Source organism: Podarcis muralis, chromosome 7, assembly GCF_964188315.1.
Source record: "Podarcis muralis chromosome 7, rPodMur119.hap1.1, whole genome shotgun sequence".
Lineage (NCBI taxonomy): Eukaryota > Metazoa > Chordata > Lepidosauria > Squamata > Lacertidae > Podarcis > Podarcis muralis.
The window spans coordinates 80664314-80686923 of record NC_135661.1 but is presented as its reverse complement, the minus strand read 5'-3'; the positions used below and the strand labels follow the sequence as shown (position 1 = coordinate 80686923).

The 22610-nt window shown below is 50.0% G+C and overlaps 1 protein-coding gene across 4 annotated transcripts in view; it reads right to left on the bottom strand.

The window, feature by feature from the left end:
* Positions 1 to 14353: 14353 nt before the first annotated feature.
* ERF (ETS2 repressor factor) overlaps positions 14354 to 22610 on the bottom strand; it is a 38398-nt gene continuing 30141 nt past the window's right edge. For all 4 annotated transcript variants that reach the window (XM_028742329.2, XM_077932194.1, XM_028742328.2 and 1 more), the window contains 3 exons: positions 20819 to 21053; positions 18514 to 18629; positions 14354 to 17377 (listed from right to left, as the gene is read on the bottom strand). In XM_028742329.2, coding sequence (XP_028598162.2) covers positions 16146 to 17377; positions 18514 to 18629; positions 20819 to 21053 — 1583 coding nt within the window. In that variant the 3' untranslated portion in view covers positions 14354 to 16145. The remainder of the gene's footprint in view (positions 17378 to 18513; positions 18630 to 20818; positions 21054 to 22610) is intronic.

The following is a 22610-nucleotide window of genomic DNA, read 5'->3' as shown; positions in this document are numbered from 1 at the left end:
AATATGCAACAGGCCTGTAAGGGGATCAAACCCACGACCTTGGCATTATCAGCATCACACTCTAACTAGCTGGAACTATTAGTTTGGGCCCTACCCTCTAGAGCAGCAGAAAACAAGCTTGCCACATGTGACAGCCCTTCAGATATTTGAAGAAGGCTTAACCCACCTCACAGGATTGTTGTGGGGATAAAAGGGACTTGGAGGCTGTCCCGAGTGAGATAAAAAAAAATGGACTGCATAATAGCACAAATATGAGTCATCCCATTTCCTGATGCAGAAATCCTGTCCAGAGTTACTTGGTAATAACCTCCCATTGAACCCAATGGGACTTATTTCTAAACGCCCATGAATAGAATTGGGCTGCTAGTCAGCAGGTGAGCTCTTTTAGAAGCTCTCGGGTTTTTCGGGGTATGGAAAGGAGGGGTTTTTTTTGTAGAGTGCAATGCTTTTGCATTCAAACTGTCCCAGATTCAATTCTTGGCATTTCCAAGGATCTAAAAGTGACCAGTGCTACAGCCAGTCAAGGCAGATAATCAGGGTGGTTGAGGATTGTGGCTCCAGCGACCTCCAACCAAATCAGTTGCTGACCACAGCTATCATGTCCAAGCCAAGAGAGATATATGAATCAGAGAAGGGCTGCCTGTACATTGCACCTCTAAAGCACATTGCCCTGCCTCAAAGAATTCTGGGCGCTGTAGTTTACCCATCTCAGAGTTACAGCACCCAGTAACCCTTAACAAACTACAGTACCCAGAATTCTTCGAGGGAGGCAACGGGGGGGGGGGGTGTGTGTTCTTTCAATGTGCCTTAAAGGCATATACAGCCCAGATTGAAGCCATGCTATGGAATACAGTCGCCACAAGGGGGCACTTGGAGCATTGTGTTCCTAAAGGGAAGAGGACTGTTTCCACTCCAGCGGTATAGATCTGACCTAAAGGGAGTTTTGAAATATATATTTGCACAAATCTGCTAGGTGTCTTTAGAAGGCCAAACCTGCCCTGCAGGTGAGCAGCTACAAAGAGCCCCCCACCCCACCCTCCACGTCCTGCAAAGGGGACGATCCTTGCAGTAATTATAGGTGGGAACAATGTGCAAACTTGAGCACATCTTGAATTTAAAGAACGCACACAACCAGGAGTGATCTCCTGGGTGGATTAAGTGTCTAAACCAGAGTCAGCCAAAGCAATACAGCAGACCAAGGCCTGTACTAATTTAGGAATTCTGTGTTCAGCTGCCTGGACCCCGGGACTCTTCCCCAGACTACAACCCCTCAGTGGCTCTGCTCTGATCCCTCCTGAAATGCTGTTGCCTAACTGGTAAGGGCAGACGAGCTGGGGTGACGTCTCTTGCTTGCTTGTGTGTGCATGTTAGTAGAAGCCCTTGCCTGGCTTTTCGCATGGCAAGAAAGTAACCTACACAGAACAACAAACCCCTGTGTTGCAAACTTAACACAGTAAACAACACAAGCAACACGAAGGCCAGTATACTAGATAGCACTGTAGTTCTTATTGCATAATGTACATGATTTAGTACAGTGGTACCTCGGGTTACATACGCTTCAGGTTACAGACTCCGCTAACCCAGAAATAGTGCTTCAGGTTAAGAACTTTGCTTCAGGATGAGAACAGAAATTGTGCTCCGGCGGCGCGGCAGCAGCGGGAGGCCCCATTAGCTAAAGTGGTGCTTCAGGTTAAGGACAGTTTGAGGTTAAGAACGGACGTCTGGAATGAATTAAGTACTTAACCCGAGGTACCACTGCACAACAAAAGCAAAATATGTACACTTGTAAATTCTCTGATATATCTGAAAACAAATGAACACACGTCTGTCAATCTTTGAAAGTCCGTAGAAGTATAATGAGTCTATGGTTGAAACAAAGTAATAGATGCTAGCCTGTGGGCTAAGCGGTAAAACTTTTTAGGCGTTCATGGTGCTGAAGTAGTAAGTGAATAACAACGTAGGACAGTGATCCTGGATAACCGGACTGTTTCGCTGGAATCTTCTTCAGCACAACCCATAGATTAGAAAAATGCACAAGGGCCAGTGGTTACATCAAAAATTATATCCTGCTTGATTGTGTAAATAGAAGCTCTAAGTGGATTGCAATAAATAAATAAAAATGGTCAATAAAACAGGAAGATGAAAACAGGAATTCTGAAAAAAAATAATCAAAATATAATTAAAATCAAAATTTACGCTAGAAACAGATTACAAACACACGTCAGTTTTTAAACGCCCGGCTAGGCTTGCCTGAAGAAAGCTGTTTTTAGCAGGCACTGAAAAGAGCACATCGAAGGCACTTGCCAGGTGTCAATCAGCAGGGAGTTCCACAAGTGTTGGAGCTGCCTCCCTGAGAGATTGATTTCTTACAAGCGAATAATGATATTATGCAACACCTGTAAAGGTCCCAGTTTTGCAGATCTAAGCTAATTATTGATATACAGCCTCTTGGCTGTGGAGGTTCCACTTAATTACCATGCCTTCCAGCTGCTGATAAGGCAAATCGATGGAGGTGGAGAGTTCATTCTTTCTTGAAGCTGTCAGAGTTGGTGGCTGCTATTACAAGCTTGTGGCAGGGAATGCTGCACCCTGATTTCATGTTGTGCGAAGAAGTTCTGAGCTATAATTGTTGATCAACTTCGCCGGGTGAATCCAGCTTCTTGTATAATTATGGAGTGGGGTGGGAGAGAGAGAATCCATAATGAGACCGAGACATCCTTTGCTTGTTAAAACAAGTTTTGCTGTGGAGTAGTACAACTTCACCTGAGCCAAGTCTCAGCCTTCAGAAACCTTATTTGCTTGGTCCCCCCCCCCCCAGTTCCTGGAACGTGCAAGGCAATTATGAAGTGCAGAGTGCTTCTGAGCATGTGTAAAATGCATCTAGCTCCACCCAAGGGGAAAGCGATAGCCTACTCCTCTCCCCACCCCAAATGGACCTGGGGTTAGGAGCAAAGTCCTTGCGTGATTGAAACGGCAGCCCTTTTGGAGAGTAACCACTGTTCTGTAATAAACAAATTTATTTTCATGTAAGACCAGGCACTTGTGGTCAGCCTCCCGTTGGTTGTGGCTGCGAAGAGCAAATGGTAACCTAGGACTGCTACCACGGTGGAGAATTCACATACAAACACACCGTTTTGCCTGAAGTACCTTGGAAGATCAGAAGCCAAGGGACCTCAAAGGAGATCTGAGGGCAGATATTACCCTCCGTGGAGAGTACCAGTGGAAAGACACACACTCATTCACTCCAAGGCAACACTGAGCACTTGAGCTACACACCAATTAATTTTGCTCTGCGCTACAAAGCCTGCCACAGTAGCAGCCTGATCCTAAGCATCCTTACCCAGAGGAAAGGAGCCAGCTTTTTTTTCCTAACCAGCCTCTCAACCTCATAAGGAACAAAGGAAGCTGCCTTAGAGCGAGTCACACAATTGGTCCATCCAGTTCATCATTGTTGGCTGTCAGGGGCGGGTCAGCAGTAAATCACTCAGAGAAAGTGAAGTCAACTATTAGAAGAAACAAGGTCTGCTCAGGAGTGCCAGGCCTAATGAGCACAGCAGCTCTTCGTAGGTCTTGCCCCTATGAAGCCGTTGTGGAGGCTGAAGGTCCCTGCCTTCCCACAGCTGCCTATGTCTCCTCCACTGATCCTTCCCAAGCAATCTGAGACTACGCCGGGGTACCTGCCTTTGCTAATCTCGCTTCATACCATTTCTGGTCCTGGGAGACCAGCAGGGAAGGGAGCTTGTTGCAGCAGGAGGGAGAGACACCCTGGTTTCTTCACCAGCCTGACTCCTCTCTGCCTCTTGGCCATCCTCCTCTCCTGCTTTTCCTTCTGCACTTCTCTCTGCCACAGACCCTCCCTGCTCACTAAACCCTATTATCTCTTCAGCTTCAGATACCTCCTCCTCTCAGTCTTCTTCCTCTGACCACTCATTGTCATCCCACCACCACTTCCCAAACTCTGAGCCATCTTCCCTTGGAGGTTCCTCAGCTGGTGTCTCCCACCCACCACCCCTGCATCCAGCCGGTTCATGACAGGTACATGTCCTAGGTATCAGCCAGCGGCAGGGAGTCGCTCTCAGGCCTCCCTCGAGATGCCAGGGATTGAAGCTGGGATTTTGGCATGCAACGCAGATGCTGAGCTGTGGCCCATCCCCAAAGCCTCTGCCTCTAGAATCAGCACATGATAAACACTTGCCCTACAGCTTTGCAAGCAATTACATCAGATTCTTGTTCCCAAAGAAATGCAAAGGCTGTTTGAAAAAAAAAGGCTTAGATAGCTTGATGGGAGATGTATTAGACTGCAACAGCTATATAAAGCCTTCACACCCAGGAGGAGTTTATCAGAAGTTATAAAAGGAAGTAAAGGTAAAGGGATCCCTGACCATTAGGTCCAGTCGCAGACAACTCTGGGGTTGCGGCGCTCATCTCGCTTTACTAACCAAGGGAGCCGGCATACAGTTTCCGGGTCATATGGCCAGCATGACTAAGCCGCTTCTGGCGAACCAGAGCAGCACACGGAAACGCTGTTTACCTTCCCGCCAGAGTGGTACCTATTTATCTACTTGTACTTTGACATGCTTTTGAATTCCCAGGAGCTGGGACCGAGCAATGGGAGCTCATTCCGTTGCGGGGATTCGAACCACCGACCTTCTGATCGGCAAGCCCTAGGCTCTGTGGTTTAACCCACAGTGCCACGCGCCAGTCTATAAAAGGAAGTACTTCCTCACAAAACACATAGTTAAAAAAACCTCCAAGTGTCCCTGTTTTCCAGGGACAGTCCCAGATTTACAGAAGCCATCCCAGTTTCCAATTTGATCCCGGAATGTCCCGCCTTTCCTTAGGCCGTCCCTATCTTCATCAGAGAAAATGTTGGAGGGTATGCAGTTATGCAACCCCTGAACCAAGGAGATAAGTAGCCATACGACCTTTAGAAGACATCCCCTGTGTGGGGATGTTTTTACAGTAAATGTTTTGTTGTCGTTTTTAGATCTTGGAAGCCACCCAGAGTGGCTGGGGCAACCCAGCCGGATGGGCGGGGTGCAGATAATAAAATTATTATTATAACGGAATAGGACATCCCTATTTTCATCGGAGAAACATGGGAGGGATGAATCAATAGAGTCAAGGCGTTCAGCGGCCGCTAGCCACAATGGCTGTGTACTATGCCCAGGGGTCAGGGACGGCATGTACCCAAATGCCAGCTATTGGAGATCAGCTGTTGACCTCAGCTGCTGTTTGCGGGCTTCCTGTCGGCCACTGCGGGGACAGGATAGGTCTTGGTCCACCTCCAGCAGCCATACTCTTCCTAGGCAAGGCAACCTCCATCATCTTCTGAGCTACTCAGAGGCCTGCCACTGACGAAGGCAGAGCCCCCTCGGAAGCTAAGCCGTCGTTAAACCCGATTAATGTGGCTCACCCATTGCGGCCTACGCCTTACTGCAAGAATATTTTCAGCGTGTGCCGAAAGCAAGGACCTTTGTCGCTCGGCCCAGCAGTAGCCGGGCGCGAGTCCATGGCCCCGTAAACACTGGCGGGGATTCCTGCCTGCCCTCCCCAGATCTCTACTCAGGAATGTGCGCGACCCAAAGGGTTAAAGCTTCTTCAGTGCGGGGGGGGGGAGGTGGGGGGGGGAGATGGAGAGGTTAATGAATTATTGAGTAAGTCAAGGGTAAGAAGCAAAGAGCCTCCCACCGGGAGCAGGCAAGATTAATTCAATTAGGGGATGACGGCACTCGCGCACACTCCTGCCAGCTCACGTCAACAGAGTTGCATGTGGGGGGGGGGGCAGGGAGCAAAATCGGGACGAAGCTCGTGCGCGGGCAGCCGGCCGTTTTATACTGATGCATGCATCCAGCATCCTCTCTAATGCTGCCGGGCCCTCACATCGCTGCTCCGTAGGGGAGGCATCGCTGTTGCTAAGAGACAACCAAGTCTTTTGGTTCAGGCCTTGCTTCCCAAAATAGCAGAGCCAGCAAGAGGCCGCACCCGCCATTCTTCCCCCGTCTCAAAAGGGTTGGCAGGTGGATTGACCTCCCCAGCCTCGCTCCCTCCTGGCAATAGGTGGCGGGTGCTGCCTTCTGGCCCAGCTCTCGCCCTACGATAGGCCCAGATCCAGCTCTTTGTGGTAGGCCCCACAAGGCTATGTTACCTGCCTGGAAATAAAATTTGAAGGATTTGTTTAATTATTAGGATCCGCACCAGGACAGTGGGGCTTGAAGGCCATAGAACTGTCAGTTTGGAAGGGTCATCTAGGCCAATCTTTTTGCCCAGCCTGGGTTTCGAACCCATGACCTTGGGATCGAGAGTCTCATGCTCTACCAACAGTCACTGGGGTAGTCGTAGGCCAGTGGCCCTCTCGCTCAGCCTAACTTACCTCACAGGGTTATAGTGAGGATACAGTGGGAGGGGAGGGAACCGCCACATAGCCCTGTGCTCCGTGAAGGAAAGGGCGATTCATAGATAGCCCCAGAAGTGTGTTCCAACTGGTGTGCTTTTTTTTATCAGGGCCTTTTCTGATGCCCATCCCAGGCAAACCACTATCTCTGCTTTGAGAGATGCATGTTAAAAAATGTCCTTAGAATGTCACCATCCTTCTCTCCCACACTCCTCAAATCGTAAGAAATTGAGTGAGTTGTGTACCAAACCGACACCGCTGCACAAACATGTGTGCGCACAAATGCTCAGGCTACAGCATAGTGTGTTTATTGCCATAGCTGGCAAAGTTCCTTTTGCTCATCTGATGATCCGTTCTAGAACAATTGTATTCCCTGTACAAACACCCTCCCCAGCCATATTTCTTGAACAGAACAACACCCTCTTAGCCTTTCGGGCCCAGCAAGCCAGGTACGCAGGCAGCCATCAGAGCTATGAGGTACATTTAAGGTACAGGGAAATGTCCCTGTTTCGCTCCGAGAGACACTGCCGGCTTTAGCTGCTGTCCCGACAAGAGACTCTGCTTTGCACCAGAAGGTCCCAGATTCAGTTGCCAGGTAGGCCCAGGAGAGACTCGCTTTGTGAAACCCTGGAGAGCATCTACCTGTGAGCACAGAATCTGCGGCGGGGAACCTGCGGCCCTGCAGAGGTTGCTGGACTTGAACGCCCATCAGCCCCAGGCAGGACAGTCAATTGTTAGGAATGATGGATAGCATAGTCAAAAAACAGCCAGATTGCTCAGCGGAACAATTCATTTCTGGGCCCAAATCAAAGTGCTATGCAGCCTTACACAGCTCAGGACCTCAATACCTTAAGGACTGCCTTTCCCCATACGAACCAACCCGGACCCTGCACTTGTTGTCGAACCCTGCACTATGTCCCCATTCCCAGAGAGGCTTGGATGGTGGCAACATGAGAACGGGCTTTTTCTGTGGTGGCTCCCCATCTGTGGAATGCTCTCCCCTGAGAGGCTCACCTGGCGCCATCATTACATGTCTTTAGGCACCAGGCAAAAACACTCTTTACCCAGGCCTTCAGCCGTTAAATAATCTATGGCCTGTTGAATGTGCTGTTGGGGAGGGGATTGTTATTAAGATTATTTTGTTCACATGCTGTCTATTGGTGTGTAAATTGAATGAATGAATGGGCCATCTGGGTGGCCCATGCTTCCCCTACCTCAGACATGAGTTATCCTGAGTTAAGATGCCAGAATTGGCACAAACCATTTTGCTACATATATGGCACAGAGTCCCTCTCTGGGGCGTCTGCAGGTTTTGGCCAACAGGCAACCGACAACCTTCCTCTTTTCGCTTAGGAAGTCTGCTGTCTCCAGAATGACGGAGCCCTGATTTTTGCTGGGTGGGCAGATTATTTCATCGCACTGCAGGCCATGGCAAGAACAGGAAGGGCAAGATATTCCGGCACCCACAGCTGCCCAACATTTCCTTCCACTAATTACTTGCTTCAACAAGGGTGCAAAGGGACTTTCGGAGGAGCAACCTTTGCAACAGTAGAAGGAGCTGGCTGCCCTTGAGACCAGCTAACTGTCAGAACGTAAGCCATGGTTTGTATCATTTCTGGAACCACAGTCAATGGAGAGGGGGGAAAGTCTCTTAAGACTATATTTTAAGGGGTGGGAAGAAGTCCTTGTTCCACAGAGCTTACGTTCTAAAAAACTTGACACCAGAGAAGCAACCGGGGGAGAAAAATAAGATGGTAGTAAGAGGGGGAAATGTATTCGGTTTCAGAAAATTGCAGAAATTTATATAGGATTAGACCCAAACCTTCATGGAAAACACGTCACATCAGCATTTTGGGAAGCATGTTCCAGGCAGCAAAGGGAAGCAAGGCAGTTGAAGGGACTGGTGGGTGCCTGATTGGGAGAACTTATTATTAACGATGTGTGGTTTTTTTGTCCAGAAAGGGGGACTCGATGCAAGGTAGAAAACAAGTGTAGAAATACTAAAACCGAGTGTAGGAAACAGCCTAAAACGCTGCCCGGTAATATGGAATGAAGGTCACAAATAGGGATAGGAGAGCGCAGAAATGAGCATCTAGGAGACCTCAGGATAATTACGTTTGAAGATAGGGACACCTGGAGTGTCTGCATGGTTCTATTTTCCAGGGACAGTCCTGGATTTATAGAAGCCGTCCCGGATTCTGATTTGATCCCAGAACATCCTACTTTTCCTTATCTTGGTCCCTATTTTCATCAGAGAAACGTTGGAAGCTGCTCAGAGTGGCTGGGGCAACCCATTCGCTGGGCAGAGTATAAATAATAAAATAATTATCATTATTATTATGAAATAGGACGTCCCTATTTTCATTGGAGAAATGTTGGAGGGTATGACACCTACTAAAATCTCAAGCAAGAAATATTGGTAGGATTTTCAGTGACTGGGTTTTGAGGCTTCAGAGTCCTTGACGGCCTCTTTTTCTTTTTTTGCAAATCTGCAGAAATTGGATTGCCTGGGTACATCATTTCCAGTCTCATGTTAATAAATTGACAATAACATTAAAAAGTACAGATGCTGCTACAGCACTTCCATGAAACCCTACTTGCATGGCTCCACATATTGCTGTTTCAGAGATTGCGATGGGTAGCTCAAAGAAACAGGGCCTCTTCTGCGGTGAAACTACAGCAGCCCTCGGGAACTTCATGGCCAATGATCAGGGATGATGGGAGTTGTAGTCAAAAAAACCCCAACACCATACAGAGGTTTGCTGTCCCTGAACTGCGGCATTCTCTCCCCCCGCCCCCCAGAAACACTGGTCTTGCTCATTCCTCAATTGCCTTCTGCAGAATAGCAGGCCTTTATTTTTCGGGAAAGTATTTAGGGATGGGTTATTTTACATGTGCTGGCTCCTGTTAATATTTTAAAATGCTCTGGGTAACTATTAAGGGAAAACTCATTTTTTTCCTCCCCAGAAAACCTCACGCATTTATTGCCTTAAGTGATACGGCCCACTTAACAAAATGAAACCAAACATTTGATTCTGCCGGATCGTAATTTACGTCAGCTGCTCGTTCCCATGGAAATCAATGAAACTTAACTTCACTTCTTAACGCCCGTTGAAACCATTGTGAAAAGTTGAGCAAAATCTAGTTTGCACTCCATCCTTCTCCTCTTACTTACAAGTTCATTGGGGAGTATTAAGCAAAGTGGTAATGAATGCTCGGACACCGAAAATGCTAAGAGACCTTGGTGCTGCGTTTGAGGGTCCACAACTCTGCTCCACCTCCTTTTGCACCCAAGGGTGCTTGGCTACGTTGCAGCCTAGGTGGAAGAGGAAGCGAGCTCTGCAGACAGGGCTTGCCCCAGGGTAGGACCTGAGAAGTGCGCTGTCTCTCTTCCCTGCCACCCCCCAATCTTGTACAGCACAAACCGGTCTTTCTGGCAGGCATGATGCTGGAGGCTGGCTCCGTAGGTATTAAGAGAGGTGAACGAGTGCAGTCCTTTTCAGGCTTGCTCTGGGGTCTTAATATCCTTTAAGCCCCACCCTCTAAAAGCAAACAGGAGCAAAAGGAGGTTATTAATTCCACAAGCATCTCCTCAGACCTTAAGAGATAACAGCCCCAAACAAACACGTATGGCAGTTTCTAAAAAGGACTTCAGCACAGTCTGGTCTCGGTTTATTTTGTACCAGACATGGCAGATTCTCAAGCCTGCATAAGTTAGGCAAACTTGCACAATTTACTTCCATGTGTTTTCTAGTTGCAGGGACATGGAAAGAAGTCCTGTTGCATCCTGATCTTAGTTTACTTCTCCTTACCCCATTGCCGCTGGCTTCTGAGATTTCCAGAAAGCTTCACTCTTCATTTTCAGCGTGTATATTTGCAACTATCAAGTGCTAGAAACTGCTTTGCCCCAACGCCTTTGTTCCATTAAAACAAAAAACGCAACATATGTGCAAGCCGAGTTTCCAAAAAATGAATTCTGCAGTCCATACCGCACTTTCACAAAGTTGCACCATAGGGGGGAAGCAGCCGTTTCTCAAAACTTCCACAATAATGGAGATTGTGGCAATGGGGAAAGAAAGCAGCATTTCCAAAGCAATCTCGGAAAAGCATCTGTGCACCAAGAGAGATCAGTCTTCCTGTGCTTGTGGTTATTTAGCCAAAAAACTACGAGAGACTTACCAGCAGACTGTGCATACCCCAAAATTATGAAAAATCTGCAGAGTGGAAAAAACACATCCATAAAAATGGCCCCCTAAGAACATTAAGGGACGCGGGTGGCGCTGTGGGTTAAAACCACAGAGCCTAGGACTTGCCGATCAGAATGTCAGTGGTTCGAACCCCTGCTACGGGGTGAGCTCCTGCTGCTCCGTCCCTGCTCCTGCCAACCTAGCAGTTCAAAAGCATGTCAAAGTGCAAGTAGATAAATAGGTACTGCTTTGGCGGGAAGGTAAATGGCGTTTCCGTGCGCTGCTCTGGTTTGCCAGAAGCGGCTTAGTCATGCTGGCCATATGACCCGGAAGCTGTACGCCGGCTCCCTCGGCCAATAAAGCGAGATGAGCACTGCAACCCCAGAGTCGGCCATGACTGGACCTAATGGTCAGGGGTCCCTTTACCTTTAAGGACATTAAGGTAAAGGTAAAGGTACCCCTGCCCGTACGGGCCAGTCTTGCCAGACTCTAGGGTTGTGCGCTCATCTCACACTATAGGCCGGGAGCCAGCGCTGTCCGCACACTTCCGGGTTACGTGGCCAGCGTGACAAAGCTGCATCTGGCGAGCCAGCACAGCACACGGAACGCCGTTTACCTTCCCGCTGGTAAGCGGTCCCTATTTATCTACTTGCACCCGGGGGTGCTTTTGAACTGCTAGGTTGGCAGGCGCTGGGACCGAACAACGGGAGCGCACCCCGTCGCGGGGATTTGAACCGCCGACCTTTCGATCGGCAAGCCCTAGGCACGGAGGCTTTTACCCACAGTGCCACCCACTTCCCTTAAGGACATTAGGAGAGCCTTTTTGCATTAAGACCAGTGGCTCGTCTAGTCCAGTACCTCACAGTGACCAACCAGATGCATGTACTGCCTTCAGATGCTTCTGTGCGGTTGGTCCCCTGAAATGTGCAACTGCTTAAGAACTCGAAGAGCCTACTGGATCAGGCCAGTGGTCCATCTGCTCCTGCATCCTGTTCTCACAGCGGTGAACCAGGTGCTTGTGGGAAGCTCACAAGCAGGAACGAAGTGCAGCAGCAGCAGCACCCTTCCTTGCTTGCAGTTTGGAGGCATGCCAATGGCCCAGATCAGGGTTTCCCCAGACTCAGGTCTCCAGTTGATTTTGGACTCCCATCACCCGTAGCTTGCAAGACCAGTGGTCAGGGATGACCAGTGGTCCCTAACAAGTGGGTTGGAGAACGAATAATGGAGGGACAAAGAGGGCAGTGAAACTGCCTTGATGTGCTGTGCTGTTTTAATAATTCCATCTGGTCCGCTTTAAAACAAACCAGCTTAATTTGCAGTCCCAAGATTCGCTTGTGGCTCAGAATGCAGTTATCAACTGCACACGTCTGCATTTTGATGTAGAGCTGCACATAAAAATACATACGATTTAAATGCAACTAGAGCTTTGTTTTTAAATCCACATCAACGCAAGGTCTATCAAACACATGCAAAACTGACACGGAACTAGGAAACACATTTATCCACCCATGGCTAATTGATCAGCAGAGATGGGCACCCTGTGAAGCTTCAGGTGCATTTAAGACTCCAGTTCCCATCAGGTTCAGCTGGCGTAGGCTATAGTTCGGATTAACAATATCTGAAGGTTCTCTAGATCCAAAGCGCGTGAGGATTGTGAAACCAGTTCTGATCCCGAAAGCAAATTCCTGTGCCTTGGAGTCACCGTGCTCTTCATCTGAAGTGTACTGGAGCAATCTCCGCCATTATTTTGCATCTGGCTCTGGTTGGGGTATCTTCATGTCCAAATAATAATTGGGGGGAAGGAAATACCTGAAGTCTGTCTAACCCTGCCCTAGGCCACCATCACTCCTTCCTTCAGGCCAGAACACAGCTCACTTCCACTTGCTCCATGAACAGTCTTCAACAGGCCTGCCTTCAGGACTCGGCAGCTTTTAAAATAAGGTATTAAGAGGCTCCTCAGTGAGAATAATCAATAATGGCAAAGGAGGATCGCACCCAATGTAGCACTATGTTCCATTAATGTAAGGATTTACACTTGGGCAACAGAACCGCCTCCCTGTTCCTCTTGTACTGTTCTGGGGTTCCCTCAATCCTCTAGAGCAAATTTGGGTCCCTTCAAACTTGACAATTTTGTGGAATCCTTGTGCTAATGGAATCCGTGTCTTAGATACTGTCCATGGTTCTTTGATGGACAGCTTGCTCACTACAGTACAGTGGTACCTCGGGCGAAGTACTTAATTTGTTCCGGAGGTCCGTTCTTAACCTGAAACTGTTCTTAACCTGAAGCACCACTTTAGCTAATGGGGCCTCCTGCTGCTGCCGGAGCATGATTTCTGTTCTCATCCTGAAGCAAAGTTCTTAACCTGAAGCACTATTTCTGGGTTAGCGGAGTCTGTAACCTGAAGCGTCTGTAACCTGAGGTACCACTGTACTGCCCTGTCTTCCACCGCAAAGGACTGACACAAGGGGACTGTCCCAGGGACCACTTGGATTCATCCAGAGCTACAGTAAGGTCTGCTAGGCCTTGCCAGCATCCCTGTTTATAACTGGCGTATACGATGATCCCCATGCCACTTATCACAGCGCCGAGCATTTTCCAAGCGTGCATATTCAACCAGCGTTGTCTAGGATATAACAGGGCTGCTCCTGTGGATCAGCGGTGTCTCTGTGGGAAACATATAGCCGCAAAACCTACCCCTCAAGATTAGCTCTTTGCAATGGGATTATCTGCACGATCCTTGAAGGGATCCTTTAAAATGATTCTCCACAGGTTTCCACTCGCAGAATGGAAATGTGGGGCGACAAGCAAGCGAGCCCAGGAGTCCTTGCAAAGCATGTTCGATATTCAGGTTACGATAGGAAAGGAAAACATGAAAGAGAAGTTTTTCATCAGCCTTGAAGTGTTTGAGGGAAGGAGAAATCTCATCCTAGAAATTCCATGCATTATCTTTAATCAGAAGCAAGGCCTCTTTGGAGAACCTGTGGCTCTCCAAATACTGACCATCCTCGCTCAGGCTGATGGGTGTTGGGAGTCCAACAATGTCTGGAGGACCACAGAATCCTCACCCCTACCATGTTCTAAGCGGAGTCATATATGCATCTGTAAGGGTGGCGCTGTGGGTTAAACCACAGAGCCTAGGACTTGCCGACCAGAAGGTTGGTGGTTCGAACCCCTGCTACGGGGTGAGCTCCCGTTGCTCGGTCCCTGCTCCTGCCAACCTAGCAGTTCAAAAGCACGTCAAAGTGCAAGTAGATAAATAGGTACTGCTCCGGCAGGAAGGTAAACGGCGTTTCCGTGCGCTGCTCTGGTTCGCCAGAAGCAGCTTAGTCCTGCTGGCCACATGACCCGGATGCTGTACGCCGGCTCCCTCGGCTAATAAAGCAAGATGAGCGCCGCAACCCCAGAGTCGGCCACGACTGGACCTAATGGTCAGGGGTCCCTTTACCTATATGCATCTATAGCAGCATAGTCTGGAATTTTAGCTTTTCAAGAATCTCGGCTTTTATCATCTCGAATAGGTCTACCAAACTCTGCTTGTAAATCCATGGGCAATAATCCCCACACTCTTAGAAGCTAGAGGTGGAGAAATAAGCTTCCCCTATTAAGCTTCATGTGGCAGAATTCAGATGTTCCTGGTAGAGAACTTGCAGTCAATGCAGAACCACTTTTTGGGGAAACATTATAGCAATGCACTCAAATCAAGAGCAATGCATTAAACAGTGACTTTCCAAGATTCACAAAGCCGTTCTCTTTTTCTAAGGGAGCACAAAGTTATGAAATCTCAAAACCCTTTATTTGTGTTTTTGTTTGTTTTGTTTTTACATTCTTAAAATGAGACACCCCCATTTCCTCGATATGTACAAGAATTTGAATAAGGCTGTATTAAAAAAAAACCCTTTAGCATGATGCCTCGTTATGTCCACCCGACAAACAGCAGGTTATGATCGAAGACCTAGCCTTCCAGGCGAACAGCACTCTTCCAAAACCCGTTTTGAGTGGTGGTTTTGTTTTTTCGTCTGGATGCAGAAAAAACAACAACAGACATTTCTCTCTCCTGCTGGGACATGGAAATAGTCCTGCTTGAATGTGGGGTAGCTGAAAACAAAGGCGGGTATGCCTGCCTGGGTTTGGGGCGCAATTAGGAGGTACACAAGTGTTTGTTTGGGGAGGAAAGATCCCTGCTTTGTTTTTTTTTTGCAAGGCACTGTCATCCTGCAGTTTTACCCCCTGGCTCCAAATCTCCCTCTTTGACAGAAAGGGGGAGATGGGGCAGCTTCCGGCCCTCCCTCTCGAGGAGGGATTTATTCAGCGAGGTGGCAAAACAGTGCCTTAATTTGGGGGTGGGTGAAGAGGCGTGGAGAGAGGAAGGAAGGGGGGTTTCGTGGGACAAGAGTATTGGAATAGTAGGGTTGGGAGAAAAAAAGAGAGAAATAGGAGTGCCCACTCTCTTGGAAAAAGCACTTGCAACAGGCACTTAAAAACCCCTTTGAAATCCCACCCACCCAAGACCACAGTGGGACAGGCAGAGGGGGGGGGCACACTGTGACCAAGCCCACTAGTTTATTTTTGGTTACATAAAGCAATGGATTATGAAGGAGTTTCTTTGGAGGGGTGGGTGGCTGGGTGCGTGGAAATCCCTCTTCTGTCATTATTCTGGATCCCAAGGTTTCACAAATATACCAACTTACTATTCATAGGAGAGATGGGCTGGGTGAAGAGATTAAGATGATGCTCTGGAGCGAGACTCAAGAGCAGTCCAACACTCTCTGCCCTAGGAACCTCTAGCAAATGAGGCTGATTTGTGTGGTTGTGTAGAAGGGGATATTAATTACCCCACACCCCACTTTTCGGGCGCTATTAAAATGGAGTGAGATGCGTGAAAAATATGGCTAATTCTCTTCTCAATCCCCTAGAGGATTAAAAAGTGTATTGTGCTTTAAACTTGCCAATCGCAAGGGGGGGGGGGGGAGAGAAGGAAAATATCGGGGAGGTGGGTTCTTTTAATAAGACCACCCCTTAAAAACCCCTGTGAAGGCAAAACCAAAATTATGAGCTTTCGTTCTTTTAAAAAATAAAAAACCCTACTCATTCCTGCGGGGTTTTCTTTTTTTAAAAAAAGGCCTTGGACTACATAACCTTAAAGGATTTTAAGGGAAAGGGGGTTGAACAGGAATAAAGAGAACCCTTAAAAGTCGCCCCAGCATATTAATTTTTTAGAAATCCCCCCCTCCCCGCAAAGAGTTTATATATATATATTTATATATGTATATAGACACGTAAAAACTGTTCAATATTTTTTTTCGCCCTGCCCCCTAATTCTTTTTCTTCCCTCCTTTTTTTTTTTTCCTTTTCGTCTGGCTTCCAGATAAGAAATAATAATAAAATTTACAGAGTTTCCGGAATAAACAGGGGGCGGAGGGGTGGAGAGAAGGGAAGCTGACAAAAGGTAAAAAGATAATCTCTGAGTTAAGGCAGCAAAAACAGCCCCCCCTTCTTCCCCCTCCTGCCCATTTTGTCCGTCTGTCCTGGGAAGGGAGCCGTGGGGGGGCTGCACATCCCAGCTCTAGGAATCCCGGTTCTCCAGGGTCAGCTCGGCCGTGGCCCGCTGCAGCTCAGTGCTGATCCGCCGGCCACCCACCCCATCCCTGTGGCTGCTGGCGTCGTCTTCCCCCTTCACCTTCTTGTCATCCGTTTCTTCGGCCCCTGCGCCCGCTTCCAGCCTCTGGTCCTCGCTCCAGCGGCGCTTGAAGCGCAGCTTGAGAGGGATGCATTTGCCGCTTTCCCCGGCACGGGAGGCGGGGGGCGCGGCCGCCATTGCGGCCGCCGGGGTCTCCTCCTCCTCTTCCAGCTTTTCCAGAGGCACGAGGGGAGCCTTGAAGACGTCCTCGTCGTCTTCGCTGATGTCGGTCACCTCGACGGTCAGGTCCTCCTCCGACTCGCCCTCAGAGATGGGCTCCACCTTGATCTGGGGCAGCAGAGGCGGCTCCGCCCCAGATGTAGAGGCAGAGGAGGAAGAAGAAGAGGAGGAGGATGGCATGCCGCTGCTGGACTCTCCCGGGGACAGGCCGGGGGGCTGCTGCTTGTCGCGGTTGCGGCGCCCCAACGGCGGCGGCTGCAGCTTGAACTTGAAAGGGGAAGGCGGCTCTTCGGCCTGTGGTGGTGGCGGCGGCGGCAGGGGCGGCTTCTCAAGACGCTGGGGCTGTGGGATGACGATGTTTGGGTAGTGGAGGAAGGCCCTGGGGCTGAGGTGGTAGTTGTACACACTCTGAGTGTGGGCCTGGAGATAGCGCTTCATGTCCTCTGGGTTGAAGGAGAAGTGGGAGCCGCCGGGGTACATTGGGCTGAGGGTGGGCGAAGGGGTGTAGTTCATGTGCGTGGGCGTGAGGGGGAGCGCCGGGGACAGCTGAGGGGGCAGGAGGCCCGCAGGCCCGGCCATGGGAGACACAGGAAAAGGGCTGAGGGGCTCGGGGACCCGCGGGCGGGGGTAGACCCGGAAGAGGCCGTCGTGGGTCAAGCGGGCGTGGCCGGGCACCGGGGGCCCCCGGAAGCTGCCGGGGTCCCCGCCACCCCGACGCTGCTCCTCAGCCAGGGACTCCTCCACCTCCGAGTTGGCAGAGGTGCCGTCGCTGCAGTCGCTGACAGAGCCCCGTGCCAGGCGGCGCGCCACGGCCGAGAAGACGCCCGGCGAGCGCAGGTCTTCAGCGGGAGACAGCACATCGGACGGTGTCGAGGGGGGGAAGCGGAAGTGGGAGCCGCCGGACGGCACGGGAGGGGCACTCTGGGGCACAGCCCCGCCTGCGGAAACGAAGAGAAGTTAGGGAGATCCAACATACGGGAGGAGGAAGGAAGAAGTAGCCAAAATTGACCCAGTCCTATCCCCACTTTCCTTCTGTCTTCTATCACATCCCTCCAAAATTCTATTATCATTATTAAATTAAATTTGCATACCACCCTTCATCCATAGATGTCAGGGCAGTTGACAACATAAAATTCTAGCATGTACTCATCCAGTATCGGCTAGCTGTTCCGTTTCCAGGCCTAATTCAAGGTGCCCACCATTCGTGTATAAAGCCTTGATTGACTTATAGAATTGTAGTTGGAAAGGACCCTGCTGATCTGCTATTCCAACCCCCTGCAATTCAGCTGCCCTATACAGGGATCGAACCTGCAACCTTGGAGTCATCAGCACGCTGCTCTAGCCAACTGAGCTATCTTAGTACAGTACCTGAAAGACGACCTCCCTCCCTCCCTCCCGGGCTTTTAGATCAGCCAATCTTCCACCTCCCTCAGAAATTTGGGCGATAGTGGTGGCCCAGGAGAGGGTCTTCTTAGTGGCAGCCCCCAAAAGTTGTGCAATTGATTCTGGCTTCTTCACTGCACATCCACTGATGTTTCAGGCTTCAGTTTCTGTCAGCTGTAGCACAGCCCTTTAAAACCTTTTGGGTGGGAACATCAGGGACTGAACCTCATGTACAGAGCGCATGCATTCCTGTAACAGGTGACTTTGCACCTGGCCCTGTGCACAGGGAAGAGCAAGCACTTGGATTCCAGATTTAGATTCTACATTATGCCTTTCTATGTGTAGCCACCACCATTTAGGGGAGGAGTGCTTTGTTCGTACACCAAGGCAGCACCCCCAATCTTTGCAAAAAAACCAACCCTATCACGTTCACCACTTCTGAATGTTGACATGCGTTTGCTGGCTAAACATTCCTCTAATGAAATCCTTCACTTGAGCCAGGTGCAAGGAACCTTTGGGCCCTCCAGATGCTGCCAAACTAAAACTCCCAACATTATCCTTGGCCCATGGACTCCCGATGGTTGGGGCTGATGGGAGCTGTAGCTCAACAACATCTGGAAGGCCAAAGGCTCCCCGCACCTGGTTTAAACTTTTGGTTTCTTTGCCCCCCCCCCCCCAAAAAAAACCTCACCTGCCATGCCCATGTCAATGAACGGATAGTTGACCAGCACCAACTTGTTGAAGTTGAACTTGTAGGTGAAACGTTTGCCCTTGGTCTTGTGTAGGATCCGCTTGTTGTAGTAGTACCTGAAGGAGGACAAGGCGCAGGAGGAGGAGAGGAAGGTCAGTGACTCACAAGCCCCGCTGAACACCCACTACAGAAACTCTTCAGGCTCTGAATACTTGGTGGGCTTGTTCCTCCACACTCAGAGCAGATTGGAGTTTTTTGCAGCCTGGGCACCTATTAAGCACAACCTGTTAACAACAGACAAGTTTCTAGACCTCATGGTGGCACAAGAAATTTATCACTTGCTTGGATGCCTGGGATACCCATCTTCTACAGGTGATGGCTAGAGAACATTCATAAAGCTTCATTTTCACCATCTCACAGGAGGCGGAAACAGATTTAAGCCCCTTACTTGCTGCCAACTCAAGAGTGAAACCTCTGTTCTATTTGTCTCTTTGGAGTTGTCGGCTCCCACAAGCAAGCATATTATTTCCTGCTGTGAGGTTATGTTCCCTGTTGCATAGGTGGGTACCGGAGGTGGGGAGACAGTGATTTATCAACCTCCCCCACCACACACATGTGCATGCGCGCAAACACACACACACACACACACACAGCTATGCTGCTACAATTCAAGAATGCTTTATCAGTCAATCTCTCTACACAGGGTACTCTGGGAATTGTAGTACTGGGAGGGGAACAGAGGGTATCCTGGCCACTCTCAGCATCCTTAACAAACTACACCTCCCAGAATTCTTTGCAGGAAGTGGTATCATAGTTTTAAATACAGTGGTACCTCGGGTTAAGTACTTAATTTGTTCTGGAGGTCCGTTCTTAACCTGAAACTGTTCTTAATCTGAAGCACTACTTTAGCTAATGGGGCCTCCCACTGCTGCTGCGCCGCCGGAGCACAATTTCTGTTCTCATCCTGAAACAAAGTTCTTAACCCAAGGTACTATTTCTGGGTTAGAAGAGCCTGTAACCTGAAGTGTATGTAACCCGAGGTACCACTGTATATGGCGTGAGTGTGCCTTTCCGGCTACAAACTCTGTACAGACTCCAAAATGGCCATCATGCCAGCTTGCAGCTCTGGCACTATGAGCTGCCTTGTACCATGTTGGACTTTGGCCATCTTGCCCAGCACAACCTGCTCTGAACGGCAGCCGTTCTCCAGCAGAGGACTTTCCTCATCACCTGCTTCTGAATCAGACTGAATCCGGCACCCTCTGCTCTGCAGCCATCCCTCTGCAAAAGTGATGGAACCTCCCAGCAGGACTATACGCAAATCACTGTTATCAGGCATGGGGAACCTTTGTCCCGCCAGATGTTGCTGAACTACAATTCCCATCAGCCATAGCAAGCACAGTCAACGGCCAGAGGGTGACGAGCATTGGGGTGCAGCAAAAAAAAAAAAAAAGCCAGAGGTCTTCCATTTAGATACACAGAACCAGCGCAAACCTGAGCCTGTGGATTTGGGGTGATGGGAAGACTTGTCTCTTAGGGAGGAGCAAGAGAGGCCTACCTCACAGGGTCGTTGTGAGGCACCGTTCCAAAAGCAATACTATGGCCAGGCACAATTGGTTGGTGCGGTTTCACACGCGTGCCACACATTTTGAGCCGAGCCTCTTTTGCAAAGGTGAGCAGAACAAAACAAAGCAGAGAACTGGGAGCTTGCGTGATTAGCACTAGGGTCATGCGTTTGTGCCCCAAGATGAATGAAAGATTCCTGCACTGCAGGGAGTTGGGCTAAATGACCCTCATGGTCCCTTTTCCAACCCTACAATTTTATGATTTCTTAAAAATTATGTATTATGCACCAACGAAAGCAAAAAATAAACTCAGAATGAAGGAGGCAACATTTGACGGCTTCCACAATTCATTCTGCTCTGAAGGTTCAAAAAATAGTGTATCTGTGTGTGTGGTCACAGGGGAAAAGGATTAAACAGAGAAGAGTGTTCACAAACGAAGTGGGAGGCAGACAATGAACTCTGGAGTCTCCTCCTCTGTTCACTCAGCCCTGTTTCTGGATTTCACCAGGTGCTGCCAAGCTGTTTCTGGAGCCGTTAAGGACTAGCACCATGCAATGTTTTGAAAATAAAAAAGGCTCAGGATACAGGTTGCCACTCCATATATTGGTTCCCAGGGTTTACACAGCAGGTGCACAGGCGTGAAAAACACAGCCAGGTTAGAACAGCCCAGGAGGGTAGGGACAAGGGAAGCAGACTCTTGGGGTTTCCCTTTTCTGCCAGCTCCCGCCCCCCAGACTCACCTCAGGGCCCGGCTCAGCTTGTCGTAGTTCATCTGGGGCTTGCACTTCCGCACCCCCCAGAGGCGAGCCACCTCGTCCGGGTCCTTGATGACAAACTCTCCATAGTCCCCCTGCCAGGCGATGACATCATGATATTCCTCTTTGCGCAGAAGCTCCAGGATGAAATGCCACAGCTGGATTTGGCGCGAGCCGGGGCTCGACTCTGGCTTGTAGGCCCAGTCTGGGAAGGCGAACCCTGGCAATGAGAAAAGTAGAGTTAGCCAGCTCGGGGATGGAGGAGGCAGCAGCCAGGTTGCGGGGAGGGGGGGGGGAGAGAGAGAAGCAAATAATTTTCCTGTTAAAAGAAAAAGAAGGGGGAGACTTGGAACAAAGGTACTGCCATTTCCCATACTCTGATCCGCTTCCCGCATCCCATCGGTAAGTGCTGGCAGTAGGGCACAGTGGTTACAGCCAAGGGAGGGCTGGAAGTTCAGGACTCCGCCGGCCCATCTCCCCGCAGGATGAAACTACGAGGCGCATGGATTTCTCTCCCCTCCCTGCCACCCCCCCCCCCAGCGCACACACAGGGAGGGGAAAAACAGGAAACCGGCGGCTGCCGCCGCCGCCGCCGCCTCTCCTCTTGTGCAGCCAGGAGGCTGGGAGGCCGGCCAAGCCGCCTTGCGACTTCCAGGCTGGGTCCCAACCAGATCCTCCTCCAAGCGTGGGTGGGAGGGAGGAACAGTCCAGGCTTGCCTCTTGATGTTAAGTCTCCCTCTACCTGGGAGGGAGGAGGGGGGGGGAGCAAAGAAGCCAGAGCTGGCGGCCTCCATCAGCAAACTTACAGAGTCCTGCCCCGGGGAACCATACCTGTGCAACAATCTCCACCCCACACACACTGCAAAACACACACTGAGCGAAAGGGGGGGGGGAGAGGAGACCTAAGGGGTGCAGCTCAGCAACTCTGGGAAGAATCAGCCCCATTATGGCACACAGAGAGAGAGGGAAGCATCAACATGTTTAAAGGGGGGGGGGAGGAGAAAGGGGGGGAAGGAAGGCTCTTTGTGCCATGTTCTCACTGGGCAAGGGGGGGGGGATGGTTAGTGGCTGAGGTCAGCAGCTCCCAGACAAGGGGCCCTTTTTTCCAGCCACGAGGCAGCAGCCTAGCCCAGCCCCAGAGCATTCCTGGGGAGGGGGGTGGCTGTGGGGCTGCAGGGGGGGGGGCTGGAAAACACAAGAGGACGTCAGAAGCACACCCAAGGCCTAAGACTACCCTGTGCGTAGTAGGCCTGCTTTGGCAGCACCAAGGGTCAAAACTTTTCTGGGGAGGGCGGGACGCAGGCGGGGGTCCCCTAACACCCCACAGACTTGATTCCGACACATCCTGGGATTGAGGGGGGAGGGATAACACGCCTGTCCCCCCCACCCACCTCACCAAATTTTAGCTGCCCTCTCATAAACAGGAAGTCGGAAGGGAAAACAATAGGGCTGTTTCCATGCTGGCCCTGCAGGGAATGGGGCCTCCAACTAGGCCCGAGGAACAGAAGGGGTGCGCCCATCACCTACAAGTTAAAGCGATTTTTTTTTGGGGGGGGAAGCTCTCCCTAAAGGATCCTGGGTGCCCTTCCAGTTTGGACACGCTCCGACCTCTGCACGCCTCACAAACTCAGTGCCACACAAACCTACCGTTTGGCTAAAAACTTATTTACATCCCATCTTTCCTTTCGTCAACAAGGCTCACAGGGTTGTATGTAAACCCTCCCAACAGCCCTGGGAGGTAGCTCAGGCAGAGTTACAGCGAACAGACTGGGTGGGT